At 41.3% G+C, this 22,585-nt stretch overlaps 1 protein-coding gene across 1 annotated transcript; it reads right to left on the bottom strand.

The window, feature by feature from the left end:
* Positions 1-1,074: 1,074 nt before the first annotated feature.
* PWP2 (PWP2 small subunit processome component) lies at positions 1,075-22,290 on the bottom strand. Its single transcript, XM_082219826.1, has 21 exons — positions 22,147-22,290; positions 20,573-20,685; positions 20,055-20,149; positions 19,702-19,801; positions 19,159-19,302; positions 17,865-18,000; positions 16,731-16,960; positions 15,864-16,007; positions 15,549-15,619; positions 14,317-14,453; positions 13,655-13,803; positions 13,128-13,275; positions 12,222-12,372; positions 11,326-11,506; positions 9,022-9,169; positions 8,498-8,606; positions 7,467-7,532; positions 6,313-6,531; positions 3,467-3,617; positions 2,940-3,014; positions 1,075-1,995 (listed from the first exon to the last, which is right to left on the bottom strand). The coding sequence occupies exons 1-21, from the start codon at positions 22,162-22,164 to the stop codon at positions 1,848-1,850; spliced, it is 2,733 nt and encodes a 910-aa protein (XP_082075952.1). The 5' UTR covers positions 22,165-22,290; the 3' UTR covers positions 1,075-1,847.
* Positions 22,291-22,585: the final 295 nt, after the last annotated feature.

Here is a 22,585-nt window from a genome sequence, read left to right as displayed (position 1 = left end):
CAAACAAGGTTGCAAAAGAGTGGGTGGCTTGACAACTCTATCAACTGGACATGCCCAAGCATCAACAAGGCCTGAAGGAATTTGGGCGACAAAATTTGCAAAGGAACCATGTTTGCAAAACTATTTTACAACAATGTAGTAAAATCAACCACTAAAATGCTGGGTTTTGATTCAGGCATTGAAAAACATTTCCCTTTAAACCAAATTGCCCCCTTCTGTTAAGGGAGAGGAGGAGTGTGGAAAGATCTGCCCCCCCCCAAAAAAAGGGGGAAATGTGGGTATCACATAGTAATCTAAGAAAAATACATTTCAGCAGTGTCTTTCTTGGGAGCAAACAGCCTCAATGGGTACAGGAAACTCAACACCTAATAACTCATTTGTTCTTTCATTCAACTGAAGTCCAATTCATATGACCCTTTTAAATGTTGAGATGTGAACAACCGCTCACTAAATCTACACCCACCAATTGCAATGTTGCTGCATCCTATAGGCAAGGTTAAAGATGTGGTATAAGACATGTCATAGTGGAATAACTGCACCATCACTTCCCCCAGTTCACCAATCTCACCTGCTTTCAAGCACGATTCCAAGTGCTGGTGCTGACATTTAACGTGCTATATGGCTTAGGATCCAAGTAGCTAAAGAAACAACTTTGGCCACAATAACCTGCCCAGGAGAAAGGTCTGAAAAACCTACTGAAGTTAAAATATGCAGCTATTTCTATCTGCCGTTTGGTATGACTGTTCTTACTGTATTTTTTCTTTGGGGAAAAAAATGGAATTGTTTCGTGAATGATGGCATAGAGATCAATAAAAATAAAATTCCACACTCCCTATACCTAGCTAAAATCCTAGCAATCAACTAATAACACCAAAATACCATTTGGAAATAACATTGTTCACTTTATCCTGTGATACACGATTCACATTCAGGCTACAACAGCTGAGCATTTGCTGTTGTTTAACGTAGGAGACCACATTATTACATACAACACTTTTCTACATTCGAGTCACAGTAATTTTCTAGTACTTCATAAAAGTAACTGCATGCCTTAATGCACTCCAGACAACCTGAAAAGCTACGAACATGCCTTTATTACTTGACCATATTCTCATATTGATATCTGTGAATACATCATGGATTATGAATAGCTGGAATCACTTGTGCATGGCCTGTTTCTAGAAATTGTCAACCAGAGTTATTTGGGACATACAATGAGCTACTTCGTAAGAAAGAATATTTGCCTAGATATTCATTCAGTTGATATCAGATCCCACCAGTCCTAGTATTTGTCTTTCTCCCATAAACAACTAATAGTTGAATTTTATATCAATGAAATTGTGCTAAAGGTCATTGGACCATTTGCAATATGACTGCAGCACTTTTACACGTTTACCCTAAAGCCAAGAAAAAAGCCAAGGCTGGGACCCACCCCCCACTCACATCCCAATACTTCCATGAATGCCAGAAGTCTATTTTTTCTTTCAGTGGCACCCCATGTATTCTTGCAGGGTGCCACTCTGAATGACTTCCCAATCCAGAAAGGGCTGTCAATGGAAGGAGAGAGCTTCAAAGTTCCTGTGCAGAAACAGAAGTCAACTGGTGGCAGATGGATCCTGCCCCTCCTCCCAGGCATCTAAAATGTTTGATGACATTGTCTTGCTTAAAATTTAGCAGTATCAAGAATTTACATGCTAGTCTAGAAACAGAGGACAAAAAGGAATAGCCTGCTTACTCCCAATCATGTTGCTGCATCACCTGTACAAAATATGCCTCTATGAGGGCTGCTCAGTTCTCAGTGAATACCACTGTTTAAATTACATGTATGAAAAAGCATTCTCAAAAGTTCATGGAAGTGCAGGCAATTCTTCCATGACAGAGTCATTATTGGAGTCTTCCAAATCTTCATTTTCAGACACTTCTGCTGTACGTTTCACACCCCTCTGTTGTGAAATGGCCATAATATATTTCATGTTATAACAGTTCCAGTCACAACTGTAGAGACAAAGACCATTGGGGGGGGGGGGTTAGGTAGATTCAAAGCAGTGCATGCAAGAGCTTTCCTATGTTTATAAAAAGTAGCCAGTAATCAGACCACTATCAGCAACATACTACTTGCATTGGTTCACACATGCCACACTCATAGCTTAATTTCTCAAGGCAAACCTGAGAATGGCTCCAATGAAAAGTACTATGTTTGAGGCAATATGAAAGTTATGTTTATGGATTTTAACTGAGGATGCTTCATTGGCACACGCAACTAATTAACCACGATCTTTCTTACTAGCTGCTTCTGCAAGTAAACTCCATGTTGCAAGATGCTCTAAGGCTGAAATAACAAACAGATCTAACATACATGGTGACTCTCTAGCCTGCCAGACTTTCCCCAAGCCCCTTCCTCACCCCAGCTTTCTCCATGCTCTTCTGCTGATCAGTGCAGCCCAGTGAGGAAGGCCCATTTTTCATCCCCACAAAGACACACCAGAAGGGTGGAATTAAGATAATGGGAAAGAAGACCTCTTCCTGAACTAATTGGAGCAGGTTAGCTATTGGGGGCTGTTTGTATGTCTGGTATGTACTGTGTGTTTGTGCGTGTGTGCATTCAAGGATGGAGTACAGGACTGTCCCTACTAACCAGTAGTATGCAGCCCCCAACTACCTACCCCGCCCCTGAAGGAATTCGGTGTTGGGAATTGGAGGGGTCCTTAAGGCAACAGGAAGAGGTCAGTGAGTGAATGGCAAGGAACTTGACAGAACAAAATTACACAAAGCTAGAAGATCCCAGGTAAAATTATCCCCAATACAATGTGGGATGTTAGGTGGAAGGAAGGGAAAAGGGAATTTTCATTAAGAAATGCTCAATAGTCTAGTCAGAGTCATCTCTTTCTACTGGGAAGAGAAATTATTTGAAAGAGAATGCAACTGAACAAAATACGTACAGTTTGGAAACGTCTTCAAAGTGACGCTGAATGCTCTTCTGAAGGAATTGAATGGTGGGCAGCAGTTTCTCTGACCTGCAAAAGCACACAAAAAACTTAACTCTTGGTTTGTAAAAATCATTCTGTACATTTTAAGAATAAAAAGGGCTAAATTCAAAGAACTGAGACAGCTGTGAATGGTGACTTGCAATGAAACAACTACTACTTGCAGAAGTGGTAAATTATCTCTCTCTCACACACATACACAATATTGCTACAATTTAAGGTTCTGTCCACCGTGGCAGCTACCTGGCAATTAGGAATGTAATTTTCAGTCCAATCACCTTAAAGGGATAAAATTGGTACAAATACCAATTTTGCTAATTCAAATTCACATTCGAAAGAATGATATTTAATTTTCTAAAGCTAAGCAGATCTGGGCCCAACCAGTTCTGACGGGAAACCATTCCAAATTTCTTGGATATGGGCAGGATACCAGTATGTCTTATTCTCTCTCTTCCCACACCCTTATCCCCAAGGTCACTAACCTTGTTTTTAACTTGCATCCATGTAACATAAGCAACTTCTGAGTCCAGATTAGATAGAATTCCAAATGACGAGATGTCTCAAAGGAAGAGGCTAAAAATTCTAGCATTTTTTCTATATACACTTCTGGAAGCACTGAGGAGATTACTTCAACTGCGGTTTAAAAAATAGTAAGTTATTAGTTTAAATCACATGTGCAAAATCTTAAGCTAAAAAACCCCAGTATATTCTATATGATTCATCACTAAGTTTTCCAGTTCCAAGTTGTTGGTTTTTTAATTTAAAAAAGATATCTCCAGGCAAAGGAAATCCAAATCAATAAGCTGCCATATTGCACGATGCTATTCTTTCCCTATTTCTCCCTCTTCTAGATTCAGGTAGGTAGCCGTGTTGGTCTGACGCAGTCAAAAAATATATATATAAATAAATAAATTGTCCAGTAGCACCCTACGAGACTAAGAACAAACTTAGTTGGTCTCTAAGGTGCTACTGCGCACACACACGCGCACACACACACACACACACACACATATATATATATATATATATATATATATATATATATATATGCAGGTTTTGGTGTCTTCGGGTGTCTTCCCGTGTAAGAGTCGGGGTGTCTGTGCGACGTTTCGACGAGGTCTCACTCGTCATCTTCAGGCTGGTGCTTTCGGCTTCTTGTTACTGGAACAGAGCAGAGTCTGGTGTTTGAGTTCCTATAAATACTGTTGAGGGGTGTGGTGTATAGCCTCCAACGTTCTGGGCAAAGAGGAAGTTCCTAGATTAGTGTGCCTTTTCTTCTTTTGTTCCTTAATTACTTGAGGGATATCTTGGGTGATTTCATGAGTGATATTCAGAATATCACTGGGTGGGTCATTAAGTGTAGATTAGTTGCTAAAGCTTTCGTGTCTTGACCTCTTGAGCTTGTGAAGAGTTTTTCTGAGAAGATGGCTGTGCTGCATTTAGTTGTGCTCTGGCTTGGCTTCGTGTATAGGGGCGAGCTATGGTTTTGTGCCTTGTGCCAGCCAGATCTGTGTAGGGATTGCAGGGGGGTGCAGCATCCGGAGGTGCCACTATAGTTTGGCTACTGGATGGAGTCTGTAATATGTCTGTGGAGAGGGTCTGGGTTTGGGTCTGGTGTGGTTGATTGGTGACGGCGTTCTGTGTGCCTCTGGTTCTGGTGTCGGTTTTTGTGGGGAGGGCTAATTTCCAGATGTCTGGCAGGCGGGACGTGTCGTCACGCTTGTTCATGTTGTGAGGGTGTTTCTCTATCTCGATGGCTTCCATGATTATTCTCTTGTGGTGATGTTCCATGTTAAAGAGCAATTTGGAATCTGCAAAATTAATTTCGTGTCCTGTTTCTTTCATGTGTTGGAAAAGAGAGGAAGTTTTTTCTTCTTTTTTGACGGCATTCTTGTGTTCTGCGATACGTGCATTTATTCGTCTGTTTGTTTGTCCAATGTACGTGGCTGGGCAGACTTTGCAGGGTATTTCATAGACCCCTTGGTTTTCCAGCTGGATTTTGTCTTTTGGGTTTCTGAGGATATTGGCTATTTTTTGGTTGGTGCAGAAGGCTGTTTTGATATTGTGTTTATGGAGGATTTTGCTGATTTTGTCTGTAGTGCCCTTGATATAAGGAAGGAGGGCCATGCCATTGTTTTCTTCTGTGTCTTGGTTTTTGGGGGGTGTTTCTTTTTGGATTAGCTTCGTAACCCTGTTTTTCTGGTATCCATTGGCGATTAACACATTTGAGAGATTCTGTAACTCAGTTGTCAAGTGGTCTTTGTCAATTTTGCAGATTCCAAATTGCTCTTTAACATGGAACATCACCACAAGAGAATAATCATGGAAGCCATCGAGATAGAGAAACACCCTCACAACATGAACAAGCGTGACGACACGTCCCGCCTGCCAGACATCTGGAAATTAGCCCTCCCCACAAAAACCGACACCAGAACCAGAGGCACACAGAACGCCGTCACCAATCAACCACACCAGACCCAAACCCAGACCCTCTCCACAGACATATTACAGACTCCATCCAGTAGCCAAACTATAGTGGCACCTCCGGATGCTGCACCCCCCTGCAATCCCTACACAGATCTGGCTGGCACAAGGCACAAAACCATAGCTCGCCCCTATACACGAAGCCAAGCCAGAGCACAACTAAATGCAGCACAGCCATCTTCTCAGAAAAACTCTTCACAAGCTCAAGAGGTCAAGACACGAAAGCTTTAGCAACTAATCTACACTTAATGACCCACCCAGTGATATTCTGAATATCACTCATGAAATCACCCAAGATATCCCTCAAGTAATTAAGGAACAAAAGAAGAAAAGGCACACTAATCTAGGAACTTCCTCTTTGCCCAGAACGTTGGAGGCTATACACCACACCCCTCAACAGTATTTATAGGAACTCAAACACCAGACTCTGCTCTGTTCCAGTAACAAGAAGCCGAAAGCACCAGCCTGAAGATGACGAGTGAGACCTCGTCGAAACGTCGCACAGACACCCCGACTCTTACACGGGAAGACACCCGAAGACACCAAAACCTGCATTCCTGTACCCGTGAAAATCTACGAAAGCAAATATATATATATGTATATATATATATATATATATATATATATATATATATATATATTCTCTCCCCCTCTTTCTGTTCCTCTAATGGTCACTACTTGCATTCTTGCACATATGTCAAGCACCTGAGATCATTTGGGACTTCATATACTTTCCCTTCTCCCTAGTATATAGGCAAACCAAGTATTGGAGACGTCTTAGAACCTCAGGAAATCCAGCTTTCTGCAACCACCACATTAGACTGGCAACAGAATTCCAGCTTACTTTCATTGTATGGAACAGTTTCTAGGACCTCCTGAATCAGCTTCTTCTCATTCAGTCGAAAAGACATGACAATTGCCTTGGTGTACTCCTTCTGAACCAGTACTTTACGAATACTGCTAGGGGTGATGTCAATTTCTAGGTCATATGGATCAAAGATCAAACTAGAGTCCAAAGAATAGATAAGAAGACCTTCTGTGGTTGTTGCTGCCCAGCTTCGTCCTACAAGAGAAATATTGCTTGTGCTAGTTAAAATTGTTCATGTCTGAAAGGAGGAATATTGGAAAATTATATTAAAGACAGCTTTTATAAACCATGATCTTGAAGAATAAATCTACATGTACAAACAACTTTGTTCTTAAACTGTACTGGCTGGCATAAAACATGTACTTTCCACTAGTCAAATCCAAGTGCAAATAAGTGACAAATATCTAGTAATTATGATTAGTTATGTTGTTCTAGGGGTGAACTAAGACAGCCATCTCATTCCAAAGCAAGTAATGGTGGGAACTGTAGTTTAATTCAATTCCCAGTTCCTTTAACAAACTACAGCTTCCATGACACTTTGGGGGAAGCCCTGTGCTTTAAATGCATGGTGGGACTCTACCCTGCCCCTGTCACTGCAGATCCTTGTTTCTTCAAGTTTCCTTCACTACTCTTTCCTGCTGCAAATGAAAGGCAAAGGTCTGATTGGTTGCCTCTCAATGCTGATGGCAAGAGATGGATGCACAAAACAGCATATGAGGAGTGTTAGGGAAAACACTCAAGGCAGAGGCATAGCATGGGGAGGGCCAGGGGGGCATGATTTTGAGGGAGCACAAGCACACAGGGATCCCCACATGTTTCATATGGGCATCAGTTTTGTGTGGATACCTATTTGGACATTTGGAAGGCTTCTTAACGTATGTTTAATTTAAGATTTACTTACTAATGGTGGTCTATCTTTAGTATTATTTGTATATGCCAGTTATCATTATCCCTCTTTCTCTTCTTTTATTTCCTCTTTTTCCTTGTTCTTCTCATTAAATTTGCAAACAAAAAAAAATATTAATAGCAATTTTTAAAAAAGACAGCCCCTTCCATTTCTTTTAAACCACCACAACCTGATCCTAAAAGCAGCAGCACACCATTGCCAGCTCCCTTCTAAAAGCACCCACCAGTAGGAGAGAAGCGGAGGCTTGTCACTCTTATTTCTGGTTTAAAGGATCGGGAACTCATGTCACCTGAAACAAAGTAAAAGACAAATTCAATTAACTTCTTGAGTTAAATATTAACTTTGCATGTATCAACCATGAGAATCCATGTTCATTTAGTTAGCCATCAGTACAATATTCCTAAAAAGGTTTAAAACTGTTTGCCAGAGTAAAATGTTTAAACAGCATAGTAAAAACTACATTTTCGGCTCTATCCAACACTGAAAGCTTCACACAACATGTGAAGCTGCATGCAATGGAACTTCCTCTCACGTACCCCACTAGTCCCGCCGACACACTCAAAATAAGTTTTTGGAGGGCTGGGGAACCCCTGGAGCAGCTTTTGCTGATGTACCAGAAAAAGAGAGGCAATGAAAGTCCTGTTGCCCAAGTGGAACTCTGCTTGCGCAGTGTTGGATACAACCCATTTCCTTCCCTATCATCACTGTCACTGAACAGCACAGATTGTTGCAGTAGTATCTAGGAATCTGCCTAGCCTTCTGATTGCAACGTTGGATGGGGCTGATGGGAGCGAAAGCAGATTAAGGCAGGTAAACTGCAAGAGAACACAGGAAAGAGGCAACAGGGACAACTTCACAAAACAGGGATGGATGTGAAAATGCTGGTGGGGTCCACAGTGCTGGAGGCACTGAATCACTGCCCTAGAACCATCACAGAATGTGAAACTGATGGCTGCATTGACCTCAGCATTTTGAAATCTTAAATTCCAAGTGCCCATTCTCACACAATGGGTTTCACTCTTCAGGAGATGACTAAAGAAGACAAAGTGCTATTAGCTGGACTCCCAGGTTAAAAAAAGGTTTGATCACCGCTTTAGGAAGTAAAAGTGAGAAAGCATAAACAAAAGGCTTGCTTTGCATGTTCTCACCCTTTCCATTCCTCCCCGACTCAGCAAGGGAGCTTCCTAGCTCACAGAGTACCTGGCACACATGAAACAGCAGATAAGCTGAAAATTGTGAAATGGAAACAGATACCTCTTTTAACTCCCGGAAGAGGGATTGCAACATTATCATCATCCCCAGTTCCTTCATCTATTAATGCCATGCTACCAAATTCAGTCATTTTCCTGCGATCCAAGTACTCCTGTAAAATTGAAAAACAGCAACAACATTGAAAAGCTTATATTCTTCAGGTAGAAGGCATGTGAATTCAGGTAAACTATTTGGAATTTCTATAATGTTTCAGAATATTTAAAGGGTTACAGCATTTGCTCAATCTCTATCCCTCCAAATCTAAGGTGTGCCCATGCTTTCTGGATAAAAGTCAAGCACTAGAAAGACAACATTGATTCATACCAGAAATAGATTGGAATCTCATAACAAAATACTTTGGAGCACAGATTTGCATCACTTGGTCCAAAGACTGAATTCATTGACGGATTACAACTCAGGTTGCCACAGGGAAGCAGAAGCACAAACATACTTCTGTTTAATAGTGTCATATAGATCATACCCAAACATACACAACAAATGAGGGGGTGGGGGAATCAATCACTAACCTCCATTGCGTCCAAAGACAAGTTGCAAGATATTTCAAATTTCTTAATGAGCATCTGTTCCTTGACATGATAAATGCAAACAAACTTTGACTGCCCTCCTGCTAGAATACACTGCCCATCAGCTGAGTAACATAGAGTAGTAAAAGATCTGGGGAGGAAAACAAAGACATGTTAGATTTATGTTATAAGTCAATCCCTTCCACCAAGAGAGATATTCTGGTTATGCTGCAGATAGATGTCTGTTGTGCTAAGAAATTAGGTCCTCATTTACCTTTCTCTGAAAGGGACTTTGCACTACAGGCTGAGGTTCACCAGTCAGAAGATTAGAGGTCTTGAAATCTTTGCAGATGCTAGTTTTGGAAGTGACACCACGGATGGTACAAGCACTTCTGGAGTATGCTACATGTACAACCACTGCCTGTTTGACTGGTTGTGCAAGAAGCAGACAACAGTTAGCCTAAGTTCCTGTGAAGCAGAACTCAATGCTCTGCCATTTTCACTCATGGATTGTGAATGGTTGATGCAACTGTTTAAGGACATCAGAGTTTCTGTGAAATGTACTGTACAAGTGTATCAAGACAATAGATCCTGTTTGGCTTTGCTGAACTCAGAGAGTTGCAAGCAAAGAACCAAGTACTTGCAGATTAAGCTACATCGTGCAAGAGAGTGTATTCAGAAAGGACTCATTCAGGTGTCCTACATACCAGGAAATGAAATTCCTGCTGATCTGTTGTCTAAGGTTGTTAACAGAGAACAACTTAAGGTTTACGTACAAAGGTTGCAATTGGGTTGAACCACAGATACTACAGGTTACACGGAAAGGGGGAGGAAGCCTCTGAAGGCACTTAGTGCCCAAAGCTAAATGGCCAGATGATAGGATATTTCCGTTCCACCTTAAAAGGGAGCAGTCTTTGTGAGTCACAGAATCTGCGCATTTCCTGTTCACAGGATGTTTATGTTTTCTGTTGCTTTCGTTTCTCTCTCTCGGTGCCTGAAACACTGAAGCAGGCAGTCATGTTTTTCTCTGTTCTGACTAACGCAGAATAAACTTATAAATAATGCTCTCCTGCGTGCATCTTCGCTGTGCGTTATCTGCTGATAAGAGCGTGCATCAGCCCTGGAATGTGGCAAGCTATTTCTGGAACTTGTGTCGCTAATTGCTGATACTGCGTGTCTACGGGAGATCGATGGACATCCGGAGGCGACGTGGGGCCATGATGGACTTTGTCTCCCTGGCAGTATCCCAACATTCTCTACCCAACCATAGACATCTTAAAATCATTTCTTCATGAACTAAAGAGACTCAACACATAATAGAAAAAGGTCAGGATTGAAATAAACAATGTTGTGACAGCCTGAATACCATGGGGTTATTAATTATAGTAGAGCCTTCTATTTTATTAGTGGGAGATTAAAAAAAGAGAAAATACTCATATCGCCTGACATGTTCATCACTGTTTAAAAACCTACCTGCAATAAGTTCTTTCTTTGCAAAAATTATCTGAATAAGTTATCTGAATACAGTCCTTCAAAACATATGCCTGCCATTCTCTTACTGCCTTTGCCTGCTAACATGGTAAGAGGGGTGCTGAATGAGCTCTAACAAATTGCAAGGTTACCCTTCACACAGCAACAAGTAAAACCTAAGACTACAAGTCTGACTACAAGCTCATAGTTGATGGGAGCATTAAGTCAGATGACCACATCTTAAGAAGTTATCAAAACCAGATACTAATACAATCACATATACACACTTTTATCTGCAGTAAGGAGACACATTTAATTTACAAAACGTCAACAGGACGCACAAGAGAGCTTTCAAAGGCAGCCAGCAATGCACAAGCTTCCTACTTCTCTATTAAAACTAGTCTAATAAAACTCAGGTTCACCAGATACACAGGTAGTTAATTCCAACAACTATATTAAGTATCCCTAATTCAAAGGAAGAGAGCTAGTCCTTCTTAGAATAGGGTCACAAATGGGTTAGATGACACCGGAGATCCCTCCCAACCCTGTGATCAAATAGTCAACCTACTTATGTAACAAGCAAATAGAAAGAGAACCTATCCAGTTGGCGCTGACACAAAACCCCACACATACATGATAAAAAACAATATAAGTTTCACCACCAGCCCTGCTCTCCCCTTCTCTCCATCCCTGACCTTATACTGTACTCAACACTAATGTCTCATAACAAATGTAACTGATCTGTAGAAAAGGCTTTACAACCTGAAAAAAGAGACAAGGCATGTACTTCTGTAAACCAAGAAATTTTTTTTTTTTTTAAAAAAAAAGGCTACCTACTTCCCCTTAGCAGATTGTTTGGCGGTTATTTTGTCCAGCTCTTTTCTGCCCATCTGAAGGTCATGTCGTCCTACAATTGATCCAGTCTGCACAGCATTTTCATGATCCCAGAAAGTGATCTGTCCATCCAAGGAAGCAACTGCAAGTTCATTGCCATCCGGACGAAAAGCAACAGCGAGCACTGAAAAAGGTAAGGGAGAAAAACCAAAAGTCACGCCTTCCTGTATGTACATTTCGGCCACATTGCCCTCAGTTGTTAAAAAACACACAAAGATAAACTCAATGAAACCAGATTCAGAACTTCCAGAAATCATACATGAACACACACACTCAACACATAACATATCCATCGTCACAAAGACTATATATAATGCTGTGCTGTATAAAGTCGTGCTGAAACATAACCATTTATCCTGGCATTTTTTTCATTTCTGAACCTTTTGCAGTTTACATTTAAAAGCAGGTACTGCTAACCCCTGCTGTACTGGGTTGGTTGGTTTTTAATGCAAATGTATTTGTATTGCCAAGCTTTTATGCAATGACTGCATTTACTCATTTTAATATGAATCTTATAATGCTTGCTCATTGACTGTTTCTCATCGGATCCTTCAGCTTGTTATTATAGTATTTATTGCAGTTTATGGTGCACTGCATGTTTTGCAACCTGCCCTGGGACTGGGCAACAAAGAAGGGAGAGACAGAAATGCTTCAAGTAAATAGAAGTAAACACAGATGTACTTCCTGACAAATTAAGTTCCAGTCGTGAGGAAAAAGCTGCATTATATGCACGCTTTCTTCCCAGAACCTAGGACCAACTGAAGCTTTAACCAGCCACCCAACATCACATGGAGAACATAGCTGCCTGCAGTCGCACAAGAGATTTCCAAGGGACTCACCATCCGAGTTCAGTGCCAGTGTTTCCTTGGTCCTCCAGCTATCCAGCATATCCCACAACCTGACTGTCTTATCCCAAGAGGCACTTGCTAGGACACACTTGACGGGATTAAAACACAGGCTACTGATGGGGCCTTCATGACCAGCTAAGACCTAATGGAGAAAAGCCATGTATAAGTTGGTTTACACAGGATCTTATACAGGGAAAACAATAATCCACAGATGGAACTATATGCATACAAAATGCAAAAGTTGCACATTAGAGATTTCATTACTAGGTTGCAATTCCCAACATTTAAAGTTACTATAGTATATGACTTTTGGGCCACATTTAAAATCAGCAAAGCACATGACCAGATCCTTCTAATGCACCATCAAATCAGTGCAAGGATCCAGGATCACAAGCGCTAGGACTTTCAATACAGCAACACTAGAACAATCACTGTATCGCCATCACAGCTGTGGATCAGCAATGCAAGACACGACTATTTGGCAACAGATATCATTGCCAGATTCAGCACGGCAGCACACACGGAACAGCTAACATATAGGGGATACATCCTTATATTGAATGATCATAATGGGAGTGAAAATGATAGGCAGACCTCTCCACTTGCTCTACAAAGGATTCTGTTGAAACTATGAAGACACAGGGAACACCAAGTGGGCACAGCTGTGCCGATCAATAGGGTTTGATGTTAGAAGCTGAATTTATATGCAAAAACTGAACATTAGCTAGTAAGATAAATTAAAGATGTGCCTATTTTTAATGATGCTCAACTCACTCAAGTTCAATGATTGTTTTCAATCCTGCAAATATATACGGTCTCTGCTCTAAGGATGGAGTCAGCCTCAATTAAAAGCAGTTTCAAAAGGAATTGAGACAACCAGATCAAAATGTCTCTTACATCCAAGAGTCGCCCACTCTGCACTGACCACACAAATACTTCAAAGGAGTCCTGAGAACCAGCTGAAACAATCTCGCCACTGGAGTCCACAGCCAAGCAAGAGAACTGAGTTGGTCGTGGGGAAGTGAAGGTGCGGAAATTGCGGTACCTGTTTAAAACATGCAGGAATGTGATTTAAGGAAGAACTTTGGTGCCTGTATACTATTCTAGGTAAAAGTCCCTCAGTGATATCACAAAAAGTGATGGAATATCCCAAGTGATGGAATATTTATACAACCAAAGCCTAGGCTTCTCCTCAATGGCGAAGGCTAGGCTTTGGTTGTTTCTGAAACTGGGTGCAATTTTTCTATTGGACACTTTCAAATTATGAAATGCTCACATGACACAATGGCACAAGAGGAGTTTACCACATCTAACCAAACAACATTCTAGATATTAATTAGAAATATTCCCTCTAAATTCTCTGGTTTTCCACTCCAAGCTCAGGGAAGAGAGAATTTTGCTAGGGGGGTAAAAGAATAATTTACCTGTGCAAATCAAAAGCTCGAACTGTCCCATCTAGGGAAGCACTCAGAATGACATATCCTGAAGCAGTAAATGTTACGGCAGATATACTGCTTGTATGTTCTGTAAAGGTTACAAAACAGAAACCACTGCTGGTGTTCCACACCTTCACCTGAAAATAAAACAGAAAATGCTCCAGTAAGCTTCAGAAATATTCCTTTTCTGGGACTGACACAGCATTGAGATTCATGTCTCTGAAAGAACATTCCAGAACACCACACTTAGCAGAGCTAAACTTCCAGGGAAGTTAAGCAAGTCATTCAAAATCACACATGCAGAAGCCCAAGGACATAAATTTATCATTTTGTCATCAGCCGGAAACATCACTGACAACATGATCTGGCCAGACATTACGAGTCGCTACAGACAACCAAGAACGTGGTCAACTTCCATGTTACACAGCTTTGCTTCTGCTCCAAATATACACTAATGTCTTTTTTCTAAAAAAATAATGCAAGCATCAGCCATAGCAAACAGGAGTGACAACATATCCAAAATAAATTAAGGTTCCTAGCTCCTAGGAACTTTAAGAGCTCCTTTCTTAGTATCTTTATTGCATATGTCCAGAAATTGCAGATTTTAGAGAGTTACAAACTCCATGTTCAATAACATGCGGCAGACTTACTTTCCCATCATCTCCGCCAGTGACTAAGTACTGTCCATCTGGAGAATATGCAAGAGAAACCATGCTGTTGAAATGGCCTTGCTGCTTCAGCACATAGGACTCGCTCTGCCATTCCCAAACCAGAAGCTGCCCCAGACCTGTAAGGATAATGACAAGGAGTTCAGACTCAAATACAACTATTCAATCTATACATTTTCCTGCAGCACCAATACATAGAATACACCAACAAACACAAAGCTAAGTCTGTAAATTGTAGTTAATGAGATCAGAAATATGGCGGGTGAAAGAACTGCGCCAATCAAGACTGACCAAACTGGATGAGCATTTCCCCGCTCTCAGGGTTCTACTGGATTCTTATTTTTTACACAAACTTGCGCTTGCCCATATTCACAAGGACAATGTGGTGCATGAACTGGCAAGGCAACACACATTGCCGTGACCAAGCCTTATGAGGAATGGTCGAGGGAGCTGGGTATGTTTAGCCTGGAAAAGAGGAGATATGATAGCCACCTTCAAATATCTAAAAGGCTGTCACATGGAAGATGGAGGAAGCTTGTTTTCTCCTGCTCCAGAGGCTAGGGCCCAAACCAATGTATTCATGTAACAAGAAAGGAGATTCTGACTAAGCCTGCTATTGTTCGTGATTTCATAACCCAGCTTGATAAAGAAATGGGTCCAACCTCCCTAATTTTGCCTGGATGGGATAACTTTCCAAAGTCTCTAAAGGAGCAATCATATGCATAAGAAGACGACGCAAAGCAAGCTGGTGTAGGTTAAGACAGCATGAAGTGAAACCTGATCCAAACACTGTCCAACAGTGGGGCTGCTGCTCTGCCTGAGCATAGCAAGCCTTTCAAGGTGTATTCTATGACAGGTCATGCAACCAAACTGAATGGGCTCAGGATCCAGCCTAAGTCAGAGAGAGGGCGCTGGTCCTGCCCCAGCCATGACCTTTCCTGGGAGCTTACACCAGCTTGGCTTACCAGCTTTACCTCACCTGGCTGAACCTTGACTAAGCAAAGATAAGCAAATTATGCTACGGTGTCTTCAACAGTGTCAGCACTGGGAACTTCTTAACACCAGCAGAGCTGAAGATTTAAGCTTCTCATCCCAGCAGCCCCCAATTTATATCTAAAGGAATTTCCACAGATGAAGTGTGTCAAAGGGTTCTCTCAACATAACTGATTGTATAAACAGGCCCTCATTCAACTCTGTGTCTTATAGTTACACACCTGCACACCCAAAAGCAATCCAGTCACCAGTACTGTTGATAGAAATAGATGCGATCCTTTGGTCCGAAATGCTAAGTAGCAAAAAGAAAGAAAGAAACTGCTTAAAGCGAAGCATTTGGGTGCCCATGCTAAAATTTCAGACCCATATAAAATAATGCATTATTAAGTCACAAGAACCTGTAGATGAAGAAAGGACACTAATACCAGTATCACTCTGTCCAAGCTTATAAAGCAGAAATTGCTTTTATAGGAAAAAAAAGATTTGTTCTTTCTCTAGAATTACATTTCTGTACAATAAGCAATATCCATACCTACCTTAAAGAATGGATGAGATTGAATTCTGGAAGTTCGTGGAGGTGAAAAATTCCAGACGCAAAGCCAGTGACTAGTAGGTGGATTTTCTTGTGGTAAGCTGCAGCTGTCAAGGTGTTAAAATCACCTTCTTTGTTGAAAAAGTATCTGAGAAAACAATTGAAATATACTACTGACATATGTTTAATGCAGGGCATATTTACCACTCAATTAATTTCATAATACACCAGCAAAAGACCAACGGTACTCTGACATTTTGGAAATGAAGTAAAAACAAGTAAAGAAGGGTAGCAATCTCTTAAAAATCCAAGCAATGTCCAACCCGCCACTTAAAAAAAAAATGCTATAAAAAAGTCAAAGGAAGAAACAATGTTGTGGTTAACACTGGATACCACCAGCAGTAGCTTCCACCTGCCCATGCACTGTCAGGCACAGTGGGGACTCGGCAGCAGAGCAATGCCTGCCCCCACCCCCTGGTTAACCAATGAATCAGGGGATAGAATTGCTCAGTATGGCATTTTTCTGTTCCACCTCCAACATGTCCACTTCAGATCCTGGCACACTGATAGGGGAAGTCTGAGCCTGTTTCTTATTAACTGGATGCTTGTTAAGGCAGTGTTGTCCACCACAAGGGCAAGTCTAAGTGTATTCAGCTGAACATGCTTGGAGATTGTGGTGTGGGAGATCTTCACACTTTAGAAGGTTAGAATGCCATAATCCTAATCAATATTCATGCCTGCAGCACATTCATAGTGTGACAATGAGACAGTCAAATGGAACTGTTTTGTTTTCATATACACTGGCTTTAACTACATGACCAAGCTCCTGGTTGCAACATATTCCTCCTTTTCTCTCTGGAAGATCACTTACTTGGCAGCACAAGAGTATTTTACTCTCTTTCCCTTCTCTTTTTTCTTATGTGTGCTGGCTTTCCCATGGACCTCTTTGCCCTTCTGTTCTTCCACCAACTCTTCATCTAGGCCTTCTGCCAATTCTGCCTCGTCTTCAGTTTGATCTTTTGGGGGTCGAACTTTCAAACCATCTAGTTCTGTATCGCACTGCCAGACACACAAAGCCCCATCTCTGCTGACAGTGTACAACTGGAACACCAAAACATAATGGTTAACATCACTGCACAACTGAAATGAGCCTTAAGCAGATGAGCTAAACAAACATTTGATGTCACTACGCTCAACTGAGAGTCGAAAGGATACTTAGCTCAAAAGACTGCAATTCTCTAAGAATAAAATGTTCTCTCATGAAACTGTAAAACAGAATCTTGTAAGCTACTTGACTTACAAAGAAAAAAATGACCACAGTTCAGCGAAAAAGCATCTCCCTTGCAACATAGTCATGCAGATCCCCAATTTAATTCCTCATGTCTCCAGGTAAGAGCTGTGAAAAGCTCCTGCCTAAAAGCCTGGAAACTCACTACCAGTCAGTATAGACAAGACTGAGCCTGATAGATTAATAGCTAGATTCAGTATGAGCCAGCTTCCTGTGTACCTAATTACAAAGACATTATCTTTCAATTTGAACTTATTTGAGAGAAAGCAAGCTTGGATGTGAGATGTCTAATAAACTGAATTTTTAGACCAAATATAAAGCCTTGTTGAGATCCTACTTTATTGTTATCTTACGTTTATTGTACACTTTTGAGCTCCGCTGTATACATACATTCTAAATATATACATTAATTAACTGCCAATGTCCAAAATCCGTAACAGGCCCCTTCTGGACTTAGATATATGGGAACATAATATATCTGAGGTGCTGATTGCTGGCTTATTTCTGGGCACCCAGGACATCAGTTCTGGGCACTTTTTTTAAAGAACTGCCACTGCCCCCCAGATAAGCAATCTGCAGAAGACCCCTACAGTATGTAAACACCTTGAGGAAAGTAGACTATATACAGCCTTTCATTGACTTGTGCCATATAATTATCCAAGAGCAAAGTACACTAACCATAAAAGCCAATGCAATATATATAGAAGAGGTACATACATCTAGACTGTTTCCTTCAAAAAAACAGGCAACAATTGCATCCTTATGACCTCCCAATGCATAATAAATCAGATTGGCCCAGCGCTCTGCTCCAAACACCCACGTTGACATATCTTTGCTTCCTACTGCAAAACATCTAGAATAAAAGAATCGTGGTTAGAACATCTCAAAAACTACATCATAGTGGATATGTCAACAAGCAGTTTATACTGCTCAACTCTCTATTGAGAGTGAGAGGCTTTGCCAAGATAGCAAGGAATGAAGAGACAGATTTGGATCCAGAGGTTCACTGCCACTGGAAGGAAATCATGGGATTCCAAACCACAGCTCCCAGTTCCCGCCATCTGAGTGGATAGTCTCTCCAGTTTAAACTGGGGAAAGGCATTCGGTCAATCCCTTACTGCTATTGGCCAAAGTGTGTACATGTGGATGTACAAAACAGAGGTAATTGAAATAGATCAGTGGATGCTTAATGATATTAGAAACTGATTTAAGTAAACTTTTATAGACAGTGAATTCAGAGAAATACATTATATTTATTTGAAAGAGGAGAAAATTAAGGAATCATTTTTTATATATTTCAACAATCCTTTTTTAAAGAATGGAATTATTGTATGGAGCGATGGAAATGATTGCATTACAAATCTTAAGTTGGATTCAGAGATCCATGAGAGGATTTCTGTTCAATAAATGGGATGTCTCCAGGTCTAATTCACAGAAGAGTGGGGAAGGCAATTTTCACTGGTCCTTCTCTTCTACAATACTCTGCACATATACACCCCATCTACTCTGGAGGGTTGGGGAACCTCTGGAACAGTGTAAGAAGTGGCAGCAGAGAGCTGTAGGAGGAACAGATTTCAAAAAGTGTGTCCCTCTTTCTATTCAGGGAAACTTGGGCTTGACTGCAGCACCTTCTGTGTAGAGAAAGAATCTCTCCATTTGCAGACAGGTTCTGCTGGACCCAACCCTCTATGTTTACTTTAATAAAAATTGTTTATTAACTCAGGAGGTAACAAGATCTCTATTAACGAATGAAAAATGTGGACAATGGAGAATCCTGAAACAATAACCTGAACTTTTAGCATTACTGTTAAGGGAATTTATGAGGTGAGGCACTGCTTAAATACACTCTCCTAAAAAGAGCAATGCAGAATTTTCTTTTCTTTTCTTTTCTTTTTGCAATGCAAGATTTTCAAAATTATCAGCAGATACAATCAACCCATGTCGCATTGGCTTTCAATGTATTTGCTCATTTTCTATGTTGCCTTGGTAAACCGCATATATTAAAACTTACTTAGAATCATCTGTCCAATCAATGCATGTTGTTTCGTCATATGCACCATAGTAAGTTGTGTCAAGGACAAACGCATTAAATTCTCGCTTTTTTCCTGGGGCATGGTACATCAGAGCAACGTTCTCCTTTGTGACCACAAATTTCCTGTTTAACATAATATGAAAAATGAACTTAACATACATAATTATCCAGCAGAGAAATAAAAATGAACAAGATAAGACTAAGCGCATGTATTCAGATAATGCAGTAGAACTGTGCAAGTTTCCAAGGTTTATACATCTACACACATACATAAACATAAGTGAAAGTCTGTATTTACAGCTAGATAGTTATTTGTAATTATTTTGTCACCAGACACTTTTGTACAAGAAGCATATTGATTTTGGGTGTATAAAGGTGATCCAGTAAAAAGGGTCACGTTTCCTACTGTGTCTATTACTTCCCAACTCCTATGATAAGCAAAATTCATTTCAACAACTGGTACTACTATCACTTATACATACAAAAAAAGAAATAAGCACAAAACCAGGAAGTTTCTCTTACTTTCCATTTGGGGAAAAACAGACACTGTGTACAGGTTTCTGAAAATGGAACTGATGAATCACAGATTTACTGATCAAGCTGACAAGCAAGGCAGCTCCCTCTGTTGGAAAAAGAACAAATAGATTGAGCATCATTTATATTCAGCCCAATTTCAAACTCAAATTTCTAAATGAAATAAAAGAGTCATGTTATTCAAGGGACTATAATAAAAGCAACATTTTTTGCCTTGATTGTAGAACAAAATATATAAAAGATAGTTATACTTAAAATGAATCTAACCGTAACTTATATTTCTGTTAAAAATTTGTGATTCTGATTGAATTCTTTTTTATTATGTTAAAAATCTAAAATACCTTCATCAACTAATACAGCAAGATTTCCATCTGGAGAGAGTCCCACACATGTGACATTGTACTGGGTTGCCAGTGGTAATGTTTCAGACTTGTTACTGGAAGAGAAGAGGGTGACAGAATCAATAAAACGTCCAAACAGTGACAGAACAGTATGCAAAATGCTAATCTGTTATACACCTCTGCCCAATCCAGGAAGTGTGAATTGCACATAGAAATACATTTCTGCACAAATGTTTCTCAGGCCAGATTTCCTTTATGTCATCCCACATGTATGAAGGCGAGTGGGAAATAGCTACATCCTTCCCAGTGTGAATGCAGTGTACTATTCATTAGCCCATTTTATAACTTTGATAATGGAACACATTCTTTCACTATAGTGGAACAACAGAAGAGTCCCAGAAACAGACCCAAGTAGCCCTTTTTAACAGTCTGTGTTGTATGCAGAGGCTCAGTACCTCTAGTGATCATCTACTCTTTGAGAAAGCTCATTTATAAAGACAATGAAAGAAGATGCATACTTTTTCAAGTCAAAGACGGTAATTCTGTTTCCCACAGGACTAATCAGAGAGTTCCCATCTGGAGTGAAATTCAGGTTTCCATGTCGGTAGACTGTACCCAGCAAGTTGGAGAACTGAAAAGAGAGAGAAGTGAAGTGAATGCAGACTTAACTAGTAGTTGGTCTCTAAGGTGCTACTGGACAATTTTTTTATATATACCTATGAAGTTTCAACTAGACAGCATCTTAAAAAGCAGAGACATCACCTTGCCAACAAAGGTCCATATAATTAAAGCCATGGTTCTCCCAGTAGTGATGTATGGAAGTGAGAGCTGGACCATAAAGAAGGCTGATCGCCGAAGAATTGATGCTTTTGAATTATGGTGCTGGAGGAGACTCTTGAGAGTCCCATGGACTGCAAGAAGATCAAACCTCTCCATTCTTCAGGAAATCAGCCCTGAGTGCTCACTGAAAGGACAGATCCTGAAGCTGAGGCTCCAATACTTTGGCCACCTCATGAGAAGAGAAGACTCCCTGGAAAAGACCCTGATGCAGGGAAAGATTGAGGGCACAAGGAGAAGGGGACGACAGAGGACGAGGTGGCTGGACAGCATTCTCGAAGCTACAAACATGAGTTTGACCAAACTGCGGGAGGCAGTGGAAGACAGGAGTGCCTGGCGGGCTCTGGTCCATGGGGTCATGAAGAGCCGGACAGGACTAAACGACTAAACAACAAATGAAGTTTCAAATAGTACAAACCAGTGAGGGGATAAATTAAGAGGATATAGTGCAGAAGCAGCCAATGTGGGGCCCTCCAGATGTTGTTGGACTCCCATCAGCCCTTTACAACATGGTCAATGGTCAAGGATCACGAAAGTTGCAGTCCAACATCATCTGGAGATCACAACATTGTCTACCTGAATAACGGATGGGATGAAAGAAGAGTATTTGACTTGTAGCCAACTCATTCTCCCAACCACAGGGAGGATGAGCACAGATGCGTCTATCTGTCAAGTGGGAGGAAAAAACGGGAGTTTTGCAAGGAAAACAGGCAGCTAGGGGATAGAAAAGGTGGTGCAAATGGAAGTCAACATTAATGTTCAATTTCAACGATTTGTGGCATGCCAAGTACCAGAGTCTGCTAGTTAAGCAACACATAAAGATAGCAAATTTTGTGTGCGTTTGCCAGATTATGAGCAAATGCGGATAGTCGGCAGTGGCGGAGGTCGGCAGGAGCGTTCCTGGTTTCCCAGAGGATTACAGCTCGTGTGGAGGGGCTGGACACGCTACTCGAGCAATTTGGCAAAATAACGATTAAAAGGAGTAACAGGAAGGAAAAAGGAGGACAGGATCACATACCCTCCAACATTTCTCCAGTGAAAACAGGGACACCCTAAGGGAAAGTGGGCCATTCCGAGGTCAAATCAGAAACCTCATCTAAATCAGGGACGATGGAAGGTCTGGGATCAAGCGGCCGCCCAGAGGCTGGGCTCTCAAGAAACGGGCAGCGACGGGCTCCTCTTGCCAGACCAAGGGCTGCCCAAGCTCCGAGACCCCTGGCCAGAAAGGACGAAGCCCCCCGCCCTGTAAGCGAACCTTGTAAGCGAACTTCATCCCCGCGCAGATTCCGGTACTCGGTCGGCGAACACATGGGCAGCACGAGTCGGCCGGAAGAGCCTCTTCGTTTTGCTTCCGGGTTCAGAACATTTCCAGGGCGACCGATCTGCTCTCTCTCTCTCTCTCTCTTTCTGCCGGCTCCTGTTGCGTCACTCTGACAGGGAACCGGAAGCTCCCGGGGACTCGCACTCCGCGTTCCGAGCAACATTCCTCCCCTCCGCTGCAGCCCCAACCCGCGTATAATTTGGGCCGGCGGGGAGCAGCGAGGTGCAGCTCATTTGAAGGCTGCTTTCTTGAGCACTCTTTCTCGAGAGCATGCCTCGAGTCGTTATTTATTATGGTTATTTTTTATAAAAAATACGTTCTTTCCATACAAGCAGAAGGGTGCTTGTTTCATTACGCTTTTATAGCAGCAGGG

This window comes from Podarcis vaucheri (assembly GCF_965113315.1).
Source record: "Podarcis vaucheri genome assembly, chromosome: 4".
Lineage (NCBI taxonomy): Eukaryota > Metazoa > Chordata > Lepidosauria > Squamata > Lacertidae > Podarcis > Podarcis vaucheri.
The sequence above is the reverse complement of the archived record's forward strand: the minus strand, read 5'-3'. Positions and strand labels throughout refer to the sequence as shown.